This window comes from Hippoglossus stenolepis, chromosome 7 (genome assembly GCF_022539355.2).
Source record: "Hippoglossus stenolepis isolate QCI-W04-F060 chromosome 7, HSTE1.2, whole genome shotgun sequence".
Classification (NCBI taxonomy): Eukaryota; Metazoa; Chordata; class Actinopteri; order Pleuronectiformes; family Pleuronectidae; genus Hippoglossus; species Hippoglossus stenolepis.
This window is the reverse complement of record NC_061489.1, coordinates 18,683,703-18,699,718: the sequence shown is the minus strand read 5'-3', so window position 1 is coordinate 18,699,718 and position 16,016 is coordinate 18,683,703. Positions and strand designations below refer to the sequence as shown.

The 16,016-nt window shown below is 40.7% G+C and overlaps 1 protein-coding gene across 1 annotated transcript; it reads left to right on the top strand.

Moving 5' to 3' along the window:
• Window positions 1–336: 336 nt before the first annotated feature.
• On the top strand, window positions 337–13,925 carry slc9a6a (solute carrier family 9 member A6a). Its single transcript, XM_035161918.2, has 16 exons — window positions 337–804; window positions 2,342–2,541; window positions 3,371–3,448; window positions 3,735–3,811; window positions 4,012–4,124; window positions 4,640–4,745; window positions 6,429–6,570; window positions 7,180–7,285; window positions 7,426–7,514; window positions 8,007–8,120; window positions 8,373–8,484; window positions 8,724–8,877; window positions 9,207–9,237; window positions 9,345–9,430; window positions 10,342–10,447; window positions 10,674–13,925. The coding sequence occupies exons 1-16, from the start codon at window positions 501–503 to the stop codon at window positions 10,941–10,943; spliced, it is 2,088 nt and encodes a 695-aa protein (XP_035017809.1). The 5' UTR covers window positions 337–500; the 3' UTR covers window positions 10,944–13,925.
• Window positions 13,926–16,016: the final 2,091 nt, after the last annotated feature.

Genomic DNA, 16,016 nt, shown 5'->3' with positions numbered 1-16,016 from the left:
TGTTTATTAATCACTAGATTAAAAAAGAGCCATGATGTTCAATTTATAACATAAATAACAAATACATATCTGTTTATTTATGTATATCACTTCCTGTTCTGAAGGATGAGAATGGTACATTTCACAATAAGAGCCACCCTTTTACAACTAGTATCATAACCTGTTGAAATACACCGTGAAAAACGATAACATCTATTCTCTCGACCACGTATGAGTCACATAAATCACCACACAATGATCTGCGCCATTATTTACAGTTATTGTTGATTTAAACTAACAACATCCTGTTGTGCTGCTTTTACCTCGAAATAAACACTGAACGCTTTCTGGGGAACGTTCGTTTTCACTTCCGGGCCGGGGTCGATCTGTGTGTTGCTGTCGTCTTTCCGCTGCCTGACTCCTGCAGCCAGCTCCTGGTCGTGGCTCCACATCTGCACAAAGTTTCCTCCTGTGTTTAATCCACGGCGACGTTACAGCGTTGATAGCAGCGAGCGGGCGACATGTTGGGTAAAGTGACTGTCAGCGGGGCGAGGAGGGCGACGCGGACGCTGTGGCTGCTGGTGCTGGTGAGTCTGTCCGTGAGCATCTGTGTGTGTCGAGCATCCTCCTCCTCCTCACTCCGGGAGGAGGACAGCGCCATGGAGAACATCGTCACGGAGAAGCAGGCGGAGGAGAGCCACCGGCAGGACAGCGCCGACCTGCTCATCTTCATCATGCTCCTCACCCTCACCATCCTCACCATATGGCTGTTCAAGCACCGGCGCTTCAGGTTCCTGCACGAGACCGGGCTGGCCATGATATATGGTGAGAGACATTGATGGAGAGAGGGGGGGGGGGTACTCTTGATTTGTTGCTGGTGATCCGATCTGTCTTTTATCAGTCACATTTTATTTGTATAGCCCATATTCCCAAATCACAACTTGTCTCATAGGGCTCAACAAGGTGCGACATCCTATGTTCTATACCGTCAACAAGAGTCAGGAACAACTATTAATAGGTGGTGAAAACCATAGAAACCTCATAGAGAGCCACATGTGAGGGATCCCTCTCCCAGGACAGACATAAGTGCAATAGATCAGTAAAACAACACTATTTACAACACTGATTAGAAGAAACAGTTAGTAACATAATGGAAAACACTGTCAATGTTTAAAGTATTTGTACATAAGAAAATGTCTGATAGAGATGAAGGGAGCAGCACTGACAAATGAATTGAGGAGTCATTGTCAGTAATGGTGTCTGTCAAGCAGTCTCGTTGTAATCGTAGTCCACGATCAGCAGCCAACATGATCAGGATCCACCATGATCCACAATCCATCGTGATGATCCACCACCACGATCAGGATCCACCATCGTGATCCACGATCAGCTGCCAACACGATCACGATCCTATTTACTGAGCTGCAGCACATTTCATTTTGAGTACATTCACACACGAGGCCGGTCCTGAGAGATACTGCAGGCCAAACAAGCTTAGTTACACAAACACCCCCTCGGCACTCTGCCTAGTCTTGAGAATGACAAACAGCTTATCCAGAGGGAACTACTCAAGAAACATGAAAGTAAACAGACCAAAAAACTGGACTGTTTCCTGAACCTTTCCTGCACCTGAGTTGTAAGTCACTAAACACATCTATTCAAATTAGGGCTGGACGATCTTGTTAAAAATTATCACGATATCAATAAATATCACGATAAATGTCACATTTAAATGTCTGTGTAAAGACTGATTTGTGAAGGTTGTGGTTTTAAACTCTTCTTTATGAGCAGAAAATGACACTTGATAAACAACAAAACATTTTACAAACCTAAGGTAATAATAATATATTAATATACAGAGCACTTTTCAGCACAAAGTATAAAGAGCTATAGGACAAAGATGGATGGTTGAAATACAGAAGGAAGCACATAAATAATAATGGTAATATTAATAATAGAGATGAAAGACCAATAATAACCCGGCACCCCAAGTAAATTCAGGAATATTCCATCCGAAAAAACACGTTAGCCGAGACTGATTAATTATGTCTTATACCTCCTCACTGTTCAATGAATACGAAATATATAGATATTTATTTTAAACTTTATTATATTTCTATTAATGATAATTATATTGCGATAATTGTTGACATTGTTTTACTGACCAGCCCTAATTCAAATACTGTGTTTGGATTTGACTTTGAGGTACTAATACCTTTTGTGGGTATTTTAATGCTCTGCTACTTCTTACTTCTACTGTTCTACATTTCAGAGGGTGGCATCTCTTCATTGAATCTGCTCATTAATCGACTCTCCCCTCCGTCGCCTTTTTGTCTTGGCTCTTTTCTAACCCTTTCCTCAGGCGTGCTCGTTGGCGTGGTCTTACGTTACGGCATCCACGTTCCTCGGGACATCAGCAACGTCACGCTGAGCTGCAACGTGAACGCCAGTCCCGCCACTCTGCTCATCAACGTCAGCGGCAAATTCTACGAGTACACTCTGAAAGGGGAGATCAGTGCCAACGAGGTGGACGACGTGCAAGATAATGAGATGCTGCGAAAGGTACGGTGTGAATGTCACGCAGAAGTTTGTCTCATCTCAAGCAGGTGTATTGATCACTGTCAATCTTATGCATGTATTGTGATGTTCCTTTATCTGGTGATTGATGAGACAATCGGCATAAAATAAATGAACAGTGGTTCGACGATCGCTTCAACATTTCATTTATTCTTAATCAAAAGTTTTGCGGATTTTATCTTTAGTTCAAATGTTCAGAAGTTATTGTTATTCGTCACATATAATGGTTTACAGAACTTTCTAGGTTTTTATACAGCTGATCAGACAAAACAAGCATTTCAGACTGCACTTTTCACCTCTTGACATCTTAGTTTTGTGTCTAGAATTGCAGCCTGAATTCTCGATTCTCCACCATGAATAAATAACTTCTGTTTTCACAGAACATAATCAAAACAGAAAGACAGGGGGCAGCCCTCTCACTGTAGGTCACTTAAACTTTTGGGAGCCATAATGGTTCCTGTTATACAATGGTCATGTGAATGAATTGTTGATTGGTTCTAGAGGTTTGTTCTGCATTTCTCTTGATACGCATCTAAAATGATGTTAGCCATCATGTTTAATTTATAAAAGCCGTCCCCTGTTCTTAATTTGTCATTTTACAATGTTAAGAACTTTCTGTTGATGGTCAGGAAGCTTCTTCATGCTGTTCCATTTATTTAAGTGATTCAATAATACAGCAGCCTCGAAGTTTCCATGAAAATAACTTTGTCTTGAAAAAGTATTTTTGTGTCCTTCCTTATTCTAGTGATTCATAAATGTGACAAGATATTATTACACAATAACACATGATTATTGTATTTTGTTTGTGTCTCAGGTGACCTTTGACCCTGAAGTGTTCTTCAACATTCTTCTACCACCGATCATCTTCCATGCTGGCTACAGCTTGAAAAGGGTACAGTAGTATTACAATAGTACCTATAGTATAGTAACATTACAGTAGTATATACAGTGCAGTAGTATTTTAACCACACTTTCTGCTGCTTCATTAAAAATACTTTGACAATTACAAAGTGAACATTTTAAAAACATGTTTGACTCAAACAATGTTCTCCTTTCATTATGAAATCTGAAATCCACTTATTCCTTCTCGTCTTCAGAGACCAAAGTATTTGATGTATTTAGTGAAAATGTATGATTTTATTCAGAGTGTTGATGTGTTTAATTGTTTTGTTTTTCAGAGACATTTTTTCCGTAACATGGGATCCATTCTCGCTTATGCCTTTTTGGGGACTGTTATTTCCTGTTTTGTCATCGGGTAAGAATATCAGTTTTCCAAAAAGGAAAACACTGATACAAACATCCTTGTGTTCTCATATATGCAACTTTATATTGGAGCCAGTGTATGCACAAATACTTTTTATACCAGAACAGAATTTATATAATTCAGTTGTCAGTGCCATTAAAGTCAGTGTTTTTTATGATTTATTTCAAAATGACTGTCTGTTCCTCTGTCAGGTTGATGATGTACGGCTGTGTGACGCTGATGAAGCAGGTGGGGCAGCTGGACGGAGACTTCTTCTTCACCGATTGTCTTTTCTTTGGAGCCATCGTCTCGGCCACAGACCCCGGTACGTGTCGTGGTCTTCAGCCTTCAATGTGTTTCCTGCTTACAAGTTGTTGAAAGCTCGTGGGACATGTTCTCGCCAACAGGAAACAGGCAAAACCAGTTCATCATAAAACTAAAGATGTTCACATACGATAATGAGAAATATAACTGGTGCAGATCAGTTACAAAAATAACTTGATATGTATTTTCTTTCATACAATTAATGCAAATATCGAAGCTCCAAATTGCACTTTGATCAGATTTTCACACAAAACAGTAAAGTAATTTTGAGTATTAACTTCCAAAATGGTGCACCTTTTAATGTTATTTATATTATTAGAATATGATATATATGACAAAAAGACAGCTGTAAGTGCTGTAACATAAAAAAAAGATTAAATGTTTAAAAGAATAAACCATTATAGATTGGGAGCATGGCTCCTGAAGCTCTGGACCCACTTGCTTGCTGATGTGTATCATTATTTTGGTTAGTTCTAATGTGGAGAAGAATTCATTGAGTTTCTCGTTGTTTCTCAGTGACGGTCCTGGCCATCTTCAACGAGCTGCATGTAGACGTGGATCTGTACGCGTTGCTGTTTGGAGAGAGCGTGCTCAACGATGCCGTGGCCTTGGTTCTGTCCTCGTAAGTCATCTGTCTGTTTGACATCACGCACAGTCGTTGAATCTGCGTCTGTGCCAAACTGTCCTGAGTGTTCGCTCGGCTGCTGCTGCTAACTCACTGCTTTTTTAACAGAAATAATGGAAGTGTGAGTCATGCATTTTCTTATTAATTGCCACTGACCTTGGACTAATATCAGCTTCTCATTGATGTGATGCTAAACCTGACGTAGTACCTGAGCTAGTCTTTCTCCTGCTTTACATTGAATTATTTCCACAGGATTATAAATTCTAAAGGCAGGCCCAGCGGAGGGGCCAGGCCCCGTGGAGAGACTCGGACCAGCCCATTGAACGGGTGTAATAAGTAGAGCATTGCATTGTGTGCCTTGGCGGTGCCTGGGGAGCGACATGACAAATCACTGGTCATTTGTTTCTAACCTCTGGCTGATTCAACTGTAGACGCAGAACATTTCATTATTTATTCATTTATTCCAGCTAAGAACACATTCCTATTATATTCAGACTTACTGTATATACAGAGGTCAAGAAGAGGGCACGAAGCCGCCAGTGTTTACCGACAAAATGCCTGATGATTTGTTTTTTAAGTGTGGGGTCTGTGAAGGCAGAGGGTGAATATGGTCTGCTGTCAGACTTGGTTCAAGTACTATTTCAAACTATTATTTGGAAGTGAGGTGTGCCACTTTGATTCCATTTTATCAATACAATATTTAAAATATCTTTTTTTCATTGTTGCATTCTCATGCTGACTGCACAATATTAAAAACCTCTGCTGCAACGACGTCCCTTTCATGGCACACTCCACTTTCAAACCACGTTTCTAAAGCTATTTGAGCCAAGTTTGATGAGACGTGTGGTACTTTTTCTTGTAAGTATATTTTTACTGGGATTTTTCAGTGTTGATACTCGACTCAAAGTCACACAAATTATAGAAAAGAGAAAGTATAAAATGACTCAGCTCATCTTCTCTAATCAAAAAACTTCCCTTAGTGTGCGTGGCTGCTGTGACGCAGATTCTTTCTCAATGAGTTTGTGGTGTTGCCAGTTCTCTGGAATTTTTCCGTCCACATGATTTCCAAAGCAGATTCTTTATCTGACTAAATCATCAGAGGAATGAAAAAGCTCCGTCGTCTCTTTTTCTCCCTGTGTAATTAACAGCACCTAATGATAATAACTACTGTATACCCCTCTTATCTTTTCATTGTTAGCTATTGTGATAGTGGCAGCACATTCAACCAAGACTGCACCATAACATTCAGTGTTTGTTGTCCTCTATTGACCTCAGTGGACATTTACATGCGTATAAACTGGATAAAAGACCCATTTCATATCTGTAATTCTTTATATGTAGCATTCAGTTCTAATCAAAACTTCACTATAAGTTGAGTATCAACACTGAATTAATGAAATACTCTATTATTCCAACCTCATGACCTTTTTTCTCTTTACCCCAAGTTGCCTACGTGAGTGAAAGTTTTACTTTAGCAAAAACTTTTTCACTGTACTGGGAGGTTACAAAATGTTTACATGTTTACAACAACACTCTCTGTATTTAGGCTTCAACTGCAGCTTCATAAGTTGGGAAATGACTCTAAACTTTCTCTGATGGTTATTTCTCTTATATCAGGACAGTACTTACACTTTGCATAAGATGTTTCCATTAAACGGTTGTTTCTTTGTGTGACGTCAGGTCTATAGTAGCGTACCAGCCAGAAGGAGACAACAGTCACACCTTCGATGTCGTGGCGATACTGAAATCTTTTGGGGTTTTCCTCGGAGTCTTCAGCGGCTCTTTCGCTCTGGGGGTGGCCACCGGAGTCGTCACTGCTCTCATATCCTTTTTGTGTTATTATTTATTGATACAAGACAAGTTTAAAAAGTCCGACGAAAGCCACGGGTTAATTTACTGTTTTTAACGATATCCCACTGCTGCTGTTATAAATGGGTTGGTGTAAAATATAACACGAAAAAAAGATAATTTGAATGTTTTAATTGATACTTAGGGGTTTGGCCTTTCTTTTAAAATAATGGAGAAAAAACTAACATGCCACACAGTAGACGTCTTCCCCCACGAAGGCTGAACAACCCTACACATGATTGATTAGTTTTAGAAATATGAAAGGAAAAAGGAAGAGGTCTGTTAATCTAGATTATTTTATTTAGTTAATTAAAGAAAGTTTACTTTCCAGGCCTAATCCCTTCAGCAAGTCTGGTGGAAATTGTCTAAGTAAGTAAACAAACAGACTTCTCAGAATTCTCTCGAAACATGTGACAGTACTTTAAAATATAAACCATTCGTCCATTGAAAGACTCAAATAAAATCATCTCACTGCATTGGCAGATATTTTGTTATTTAATTTTTTATTTCCACTTTATTGAATTCTAATGAAGTTCCATGTTTCATTGAGTGTCCTGTTCAGCTTCTTGACTCTCGTCTGTACGTGACCAAGTTCACAAAGCTGAGAGATTTCCCGCTGCTGGAGACGGCTCTGTTCTTCCTCATGTCATGGAGCACGTTCCTGTTGGCTGAGGCCTGTGGCTTCACAGGTAACACACACACACACACACACACACACACACACACACACACACACACACACACACACACACACACACACACACTGTAATCTGAATATAGTGAGTATTTCAATTGGAAACCATGTGCTCTCCCTGCTGATGTGTTGCAGGCGTGGTGGCTGTGCTGTTCTGTGGAATCACTCAGGCCCACTACACCTTCAACAACCTGTCCCCCGAGTCCCAGGACCGGACCAAACAGGTCAGACCTGGACCTCATTAGCACCACTGCTCATTCTGGTCCTTTTCAACATGCTTCAAATATTGAGTTGTTTTTGTGCATTATTTAGAAAGTTTAGAAAGGGCGAGTTAACAGTGGTGGAATCTGTGTGCTATACACAGTTCACAGTTTCTCAAGAAACACTGAGATTGGTTGAAGATTTTGGATCTGAAGTGAGCACAAGTCCTCTTTGCTGCTTATTTCCTACAAAATATAAATTTGTTTCTATATTCTCATTATATCAAGACATTATTCTCAAAATCTCAGAATTAGTTTTTCTTCAATGTGGCCATAACTCTCTTTCGTAGAATTAAGATAACTTCATTTGAATGTATAATTTTATTGTTTGTAGTCAAAGCAGTGCCAGCCATGTGTATTTAGCTGTTGGATTTGTTTAACCGTGTTTACAGGTTGCACACCCACTAAATCCTCTGTCATCTAATGTCGTCTGATGTTGTTTCTTGTGTGTTGCAGCTGTTTGAGGTGTTGAACTTCCTGGCTGAGAACTTCATTTTCTCCTACATGGGTCTGACCCTGTTCACCTTCCAGAGCCACGTCTTTAATCCCATGTTCATCGTAGGAGCTTTTGTATCTTTTGCGTCTGAAACTACCAAATCTTGTGCACACAAAAGAAACCCAGATGACCCCCTCTTCTTAGTAACAGCGTTTTCAGTCACGTCAGTATCGGAATAGAGAAAGTTCCCACGCTTTTACAATTAACCACCAACATGCAAATGGTAATTGATTTGAGGGGCTCAGTAAATAAGCTTGGAACAGAATTAACTCGCTCTCGGTTTTGTTTTGTGTTGGTGTCCTCTCCTTAACCTCTTCCCCACCCAGCTGGCAGTGTTCATTGGAAGAGCAGCTAACATCTACCCTCTCTCATTCCTTCTTAATCTGGGGCGACGCAACAAGATCCGATCCAACTTTCAGCACATGATGATGTTCGCAGGTTAGTGGAATACAGATACAAGACGTTCATCATGCACAGTGTAAGCTCTGTAAAAATCTGAGTACAAAATAAGACTTGAATGGATTTGGGGTCTAAGGCCATTTTCTAGTTTCTTGCCGCATGCTGTGAGTAAATCAGAAAATAGAGCAACACAGGCTTGTGACCAGAGGTTTGTCTTATGTAGTAAACGCACATGCTTGATCGGTGTTCATAAAAACCATCTGTACTGTGCTCGTCAGGACTGCGAGGTGCGATGACCTTCGCCCTGTCCATCAGGGACACGGCCACGTACGCCCGTCAGATGATGTTCTCTACCACTCTGCTCGTGGTCTTCTTCACCGTGTGGGTTTGTGGAGGCGGCACCACCCAGATGTTGTCCTGCCAGCGCATACGGTAGGCCTCTCCTCCACCCCCGCTCACATCCATCCCTGGATTTGCACTCACATGAGCGTCACATGAATACAACTGAGATAAGTGGATGTCTCTGGTTGTGCAAACTTTTCTCCCATCAGTTTCAAACTCCAGGAATTAAGAACTGAATGTAACCTTTGGCTCTGCTCTGGCCTATGCCTGAAGGTTTTTATAATGTGTACACCTCCTCGTGAGGCCTCTCTGCTCAGGAACTTGTTAAACGGGGGAAACGTGCTTCTCAACACCATCATGCTCTGACAGCTGCAACTCAAACTGATTTACATGTGTTTCCTTATTTGTTTTTTTTACAGAGTGGGAGTGGACTCTGATCAAGATAACCCTGTGAGTCAGGCTCTTGTGAAAGACGCATTACTATTCTGAGATGCTGATACATATTATGACCACAAGAATATGCCTGAAACATCATGTATTGTTTTTGTTTTTTTTAGATGAGCATCGGTGAAGGAACAGAGAGAAGAAGCACCAAACTAGAAAGTGCTTATCTTTTCAGGATTTGGTACAACTTTGACCACAAGTATCCTTCAGTGAGAAATGAGTCATAAAAGTCAAGCAGAAAAAAAATATTTTAGTTATTTATGTGCTTAAAAAATTGGGGGATTTTAGTTAGTTCTTTTCTGAGAGCTAGACACATACATGGCAACACTGTAAAGGATGATAAACCTCTGACTTAAAATAATGAAATACATACAAAATAAAAGTACACAAAACATGCAGAAATCGTCAACAGAAAAATAGAACTGTATATAGATGTTAAAATTAAGATTTAGAAACAGAATCAGCTTTATTGGCCACGTATGTGTGGACATACAGGGGATTTGACTCCTGTTTAGCATCACTTTCAATGTACTTACATACTAAACGAACATACATCATTATTCTATTCTTAACACAGAGTTAAGAATAGTGCAAAAGATAAACAATCCACAATATATACAAAGAGTGATGAATGGGAAGTGAATGCACCATGACTGTGGTGTGTGAGAATGAGCTGCTCTGTGTGTTTACACTGTATAAATAGTGCAATAAAAGCAAGTAATAAATATAAGTAGTTAAGTATTTTAGCATTAGACACAAGCATTACTGTTTATTTTCCTCGGCACTTTGAGCTGACAGCAATTTTCTGTTAGTGGCATCTATTGTAGCTGCGTAGAGACTAATGTAGTTCACAGTGTCAGACAGCAGGGGGAGTGCCTCGTACAGACTGGAAGATAAATGATCTTTAATTTTAATTGATGCAATATTAAGGTCATTATGTTGAATTACTTAATTGATTAAAATGTATTCTGTTCTTTTCAAATTGAACATGTCAGGCTCATCATTCATTAATCTCACTGTACTGGTGTCTCTGTTTCAATATGTCTAACCTCTCTCACTCAGTGCATGTTCCTCTATGTTAACCTTCCTTGACTCGAGCCCCCTCTACAGCTACCTGAAGCCCATCCTGACTCACAGCGGCCCCCCCCTCACAGCCACCCTGCCTCTCTGCTGCGGCCCCCTCGCCCGCTTCCTCACCAGCCCCCAGGCCTTCGAGGTCAGACACTGGCTCATACAGGAGCCAAACTGTATTTGTGAGGGTTTTATCCTGTATTAACTGAATGGAAAACAGTTATTTAGATAAATCATGATTTGCAGAGGCTCAGCTTGAGAGGTTTTGTTTTACCGGCAGATGAGGAAAGGAAACGATCATTTAAATGTGTCGCCCTCATCTTAATTTTTGTTTCTGTGAAGTTAATGGAGTGTCTAACGTCTTCCCCCAGAATGAATGCCAGTTGAAGGATGACGACTCTGACCTCATCCTGACCGACGGCGACATCAACTTGACTTATGGCGACATCACGGTCAGCACAGATGCCTCAGGGGCCCACACCAGCGGCGGTCTGGCCTTTGCTGGCGTCACCTCTGACGACTTGGACAGAGAGTTGACATACGGAGACCATGAGCTGGTGATGAGGGGCACACGCCTGGTGCTGCCCATGGATGACTCGGAGCCGCCCTTCACAGACCCCCACCTCCGCCTGCAGATGTGAGGCAGTCAGTCTGTCAGCGCAGACGCAGACAACCGTCCAACTCACACTGACCCGAGCCATCGAGCAAAAGACCAGTACCTGTCATTCTGCCTCTGAATTCTGTTTTGCTCCGGCACCATTTCTCATTCCTCTTGCTTTTTTCTTTTCCTCACTGCTTCATTTCCTCACTCTCTCTTGTGGCAAATCACTGTCTCTACCTCATTCTCATTCTTCTTGTTTCCACACTTTTTTGGCATCTGCCAAAACTCTAATATATTCTAATTTATTTGCTGGGTTTGTATTCATTTGAAAGTCAATTCCTCTCAGTTTGGCTTCAACTTGTGTGCTAGTTACCTTGACTGTAGCATCGCACAGAGGTCCAGCAGCATGTGTTCGTGTGTAAACGCAAGTACCAACCACTATCTAATTTGTCGACGTACAGTATATCACTATATCTTTGATATGCATGCTGAGGATGCTCGTTGTTTTCTTTGTATGTGAGGTCGAGGGCTTTTGTGTTTCTGGGTCTGACCTTGAATGTTGCTGCCTTCTCTCTGTGCACCAGAGACATGCTGACCCAGTGGACAACTTTACTGTACATTTGGTTACAATCAAGTGCCTGGGAATTGTAGTTTTACGCCTGGCGACCCACACTGGATCAGCCCTGGGAATCAGAGCTGTCTGAGGATGGGTCGGTCACGCGGTCGAAGTTTTCCTTTGTAAAAAAGAGAAAAAAAACCCAAAACAAAACAGACACCTCTGTCCATAAGGTAGCAATATACTCAGCGGGTGTTGGGGCTGTCAGTTTGTGCTATTTGCGTGTGAATAGTGTGTAGCGATGTGAGGCCACAGATGCGTTGTGACCTGGCAGTGAAAGTGGTGGATCTCTCCCAATGACCTTTGACTGTGACATAGAGATGGACTTTACACCTTATTTTAGAAGCTGATGCCACTCACAACTGAACGAAGGGCTGCTGTGAGATCCAAATGAAGAAAGCTTAGTGCCATCTGCGTCCTGCATTTCCACTTTTTGTGAAAACCAAATGCAGTTGATGTCATCAAGTGTTTTAGATTCTTTTTGGCAACAGAGCTTATGTATTTTAAGCAGAATCACATTTTTCATAGTCATATTTGGCTTCATGCACATTTTTATAATCGTTGTCGAGACTTTGAATCCAATTTTCTCATTAAATAACAAAGATAGTTATATGAATTTGACAGTAAATGAAGTTGGACCATGTTATTGGTAAGCACACTGGTGTTTTGTAAGTATAACTTTGGTAAATCAAAGAATTGATTGTCTCTGTATCTGATTTTATTGGGGCTGCAGCTAATCGTTATTTTCATTGTTGATTCATCGTTATTTTTTGATTGATTGATCATTGTTTTGCCTATAAATGTCAAAAAATACCGAACAAAGCCCAAAGATATAAATTTTCCAAGCACATATGACTAAAAATAACAAGTATTTACATTTATGAAGCTGGATGCAGTGAATTCTTTATGATATTTATGTGGGAGTTCGTTTCAAGAACAGAACAACTGTAGTTGTTGATATGCTGGAGGTTTTTCTCTGCCGTCCTTTAGGATTCATGGCTTGATATTTAAACAGGAAGTTAAATAGCATTAATGTGCTTCAAGTCATAAATATACGTACTTTTTAAAAATGTTACTCAAAGACGGACGTGTTACATTTAACTTATTGTCTTAGTCCAGTCTGTCGCACGCTGTCGAGGTTATTTTCGTGCGTGTACGAGTAGAATGGAAGGTTGTGTTGTCTCCTCCGGGATGTGGAGTATAGCAGCTGTTAATGCGGGTTCAACAGGAAGCGTTGATAGGACGTCACCGTGGCAACACTGTGTTGATGCGGACAGAAGCCAGGAAACACTCGATGACGAGGTCGAACACAACGGGTTAGTGAACCCTCTTAGTGAGCCAAAGAAAAAGAAAATCGGGTGTATGCTTGAGGGTGGAGTTAGAGAAGAGAGTATTAGATATAGATGATTAAAATAAGAAGAATTGATGAGGAAGGAGAGTTTGGCCTTTTGTTTGTGTGTCTGTTCGTATCTTGGGGATGAAAAAGAGGTGGAAGGAAGAGCAGGCGTTTTTAAATATCGCTTTTCCTTCCACAGTTATCTTCTGCTGTGCAGGAACTTCTTATTAAAAGTGTTCGACGTCCAGGAAACTATTTAATCTTCCCTCCACTTTATACTTTTCATTTGTGTTATTTTGGAGTTTTATTTTGTTGAAGGGAAACAATGATGTGAGGGGGAAAAAAGCTGAATAATTTGCACTCATGTTTTATTGCCATGTTTGTTTTATCTAATAGCTGCTTTTTTTATTATTATTTACCTTGTGTTTTGGAAGGTTGTGAAAAAAAAGAGCAACAGTCTGTTAAATGATCGGTGAAGAAATGTATTTCGTAGACATTCAGTTTGGTTCATTGATAAATACTTTGTGAAGAATAATGTCCACACTGTAGTGGCAGACCTTTCATTCTGTCATCCCATAATTTACACCTTGCAGGTACTTTGTATGTGTGTCTGCAACAAACTGCTGTTTAAATGTCTTCTGCAGAGCATGAATCATTCATCCTCCACTGATGGTGGGGAAAAAAACGTCACATTATATACAGGCAGAGTTGTGTGCCACTGTTCTTTAAATGACACATTAAAAAAGTGCAAATCTGCAAAAGCTCTTGTAGGTTTCGGTATTTGCCTCCTGCTCTGCCAGTGTGTTTCTCTCTCTGCTCTCTGAATGGTGACTAGTGATCGGCTTTGACCAGTGGGAATGAAGTAGGAGACCAAAGAGGCCTGCTGTGCCCGATCTTTATACTGCAAAGTGTGTATGTGTGTGTGCGAGAGAGGAAGAGCGAGACATCGCGTTCTCCCTTCTCCTCTGTGTTGCAGGTACTGACTCTACTGACGCATCTGTATAAATATACTCTCACCTGTTCATGTGCGTGCAACGGTCAATAAATAGAAGCCTGTGCTTTTGATTAAAGCCCTCGCTGTAACGGCCTCCTCATTTACTTTGTTCCCCCTCTTTTTGTTTATTGGATGTATTGGTCGTGTAAGAACGTAGCTGTCGAGATTCAGCGATCATCCCGTTCACAAGACATGTGAAACAAGATTAGTGCCAGAAATAATTTTACTTGAAAGGGGGATTTATGATTTATTGTAGGAAGAACAGGTTTATAATCTTCATAGCCTCAGAATATGGCCGAAAGCCCAAAACCTAAAAGATAATTAAAACTTCTTAAATATTTCAGTGGAAAAGATTCAACTTCAGCCTGGTGGCCAGGAGGGTAAGTCCCAGGAAGTAAAGATTAAAAATAAAGTTTCCCAACCCCGGATGGCGCTACTTTAATCATGTTTGTGTCTGTACTGGACTGAACACACAGGCTGACGTATCATGTTTTACAGCATTATTTCTACCTGTGTAAAGCACATTAACATCCTCATATCACTGCAACAGCTGTTTTTTATTTAGTAGCAGGTTCACACACTCATTACCTTTTTGGTCCAGAGCTTAAAAGTCCAAACCACAACCAGGCTTTAGTCCAATAAATGTGTTGTCCAAAACCTTTTGTCGTTTTGTTTGCATGATTGACTGAATCCAGTGTTGTGATTGTAACCGAAATGAGGAACAATAACCTCACTATTTTGGGCACATTCATTTTCTGGGACAGATTCAGGAGCCACATTTTATTCTTCTCTGTTCTTACACAGGTCGACCAATCTCTACATTGTTGTGTAAAAGAATCTAAACTGTACAAAACTTCATGAACTGATCCACACTTCTTCCCTAAAACATGAATCTCTCCTGTAAAAAAATGTTGACATGGCAGATCTCCCACATCCATCCGAGGCAGGAGGTGCAGAGTGGTGTGGACGGGAGAAGCCGCGCCCTGCGCAGCCGAGACTGATGGCATTTTATTCTCTCAGACACGATTTGTAACACGTTCCTAATATGGTCACAACTCCCTCCAGTCTGCTCAAGAATGTCTGTACTGTGCAGTGAGGAAACAGTAGTTTTAAAGGCCCACCTCCCTGTCTCTTTCTGTCTCTCTCTCTCTCAAACTGTTTTGTCTACTTGATTCACTCTTTCACTCCAGTTGATCCTCAATGATTGTTGAGTGGGGAGATTTTCTGTTTTCAAAATTCAGTTTTTTCAACATCTTCTAAAATGTTATCAAACTAAATGAAGCCAGTGGCCGACGGCATATTGTTTTCGGGTTTTCGTCTGTCCACCCGGCCCATTGTTGTGAACATGATATCTCAAGAACCCTGAGGGGGAATGTCTTCAAATTTGGTACAAACTATCATTTGGTACTTACGCATGACCTGATTAGCTTTGGGTGTTCAAATGTCAAAGGTCAAAGGTTAAAGGTCAATGTCACTGTGACCTCACAAACTCTGTTTTGGCCTTTTGAAAGTGATATCTCAAGTTTGATTAGATTTCATCTAGACATCAGGCATACAACCAAAATGTGTTATTTCTTTACTTTTTTAAACTTATTTACCGAAAGAAATTAGACGAATCTTAATGTAGGTGATGCACGTTGCATTTGAATTCATATAGTTCATATATAAGCTTCTTGTGTGATAGTGAAATGCTGCTCTCATAAAGGGAAAACCTGCCCTTGCTCTTGCAGATGTGAAACCGTAAAACATCTGCAGATCTGATGTTCACGACAGAAGGAAATACACGCAGCAAACCTGTGGCTCTCATCAACACTGATCTCATGTAATACACTCTCAGTGATGTTACCAACAGAGGAATCTCATGTTTACAGTAAGAGGAAGAGTTACCAGCTAAGGGCTTATTTAAAGTGGATCCATGTGCAGATATATGACGCAAAGACTAGTCGTCACATTTTGACCTTGATGTTTGAGTAACGCTGAGACTTTGGAACACAACAAACATGAACTCCTGATGATAAAAACACCTCCGCACATCTCTCCCCCCCCCCGGCTGCACTAACAGCACATCTTCACTCTCACCTCAGGCTGAGCGATGTGTGTTTATCTATGCAGATGGAGACACTCTGGATTTAGTTCAAACAATGATGCAAATATCTGTTTAATCTCA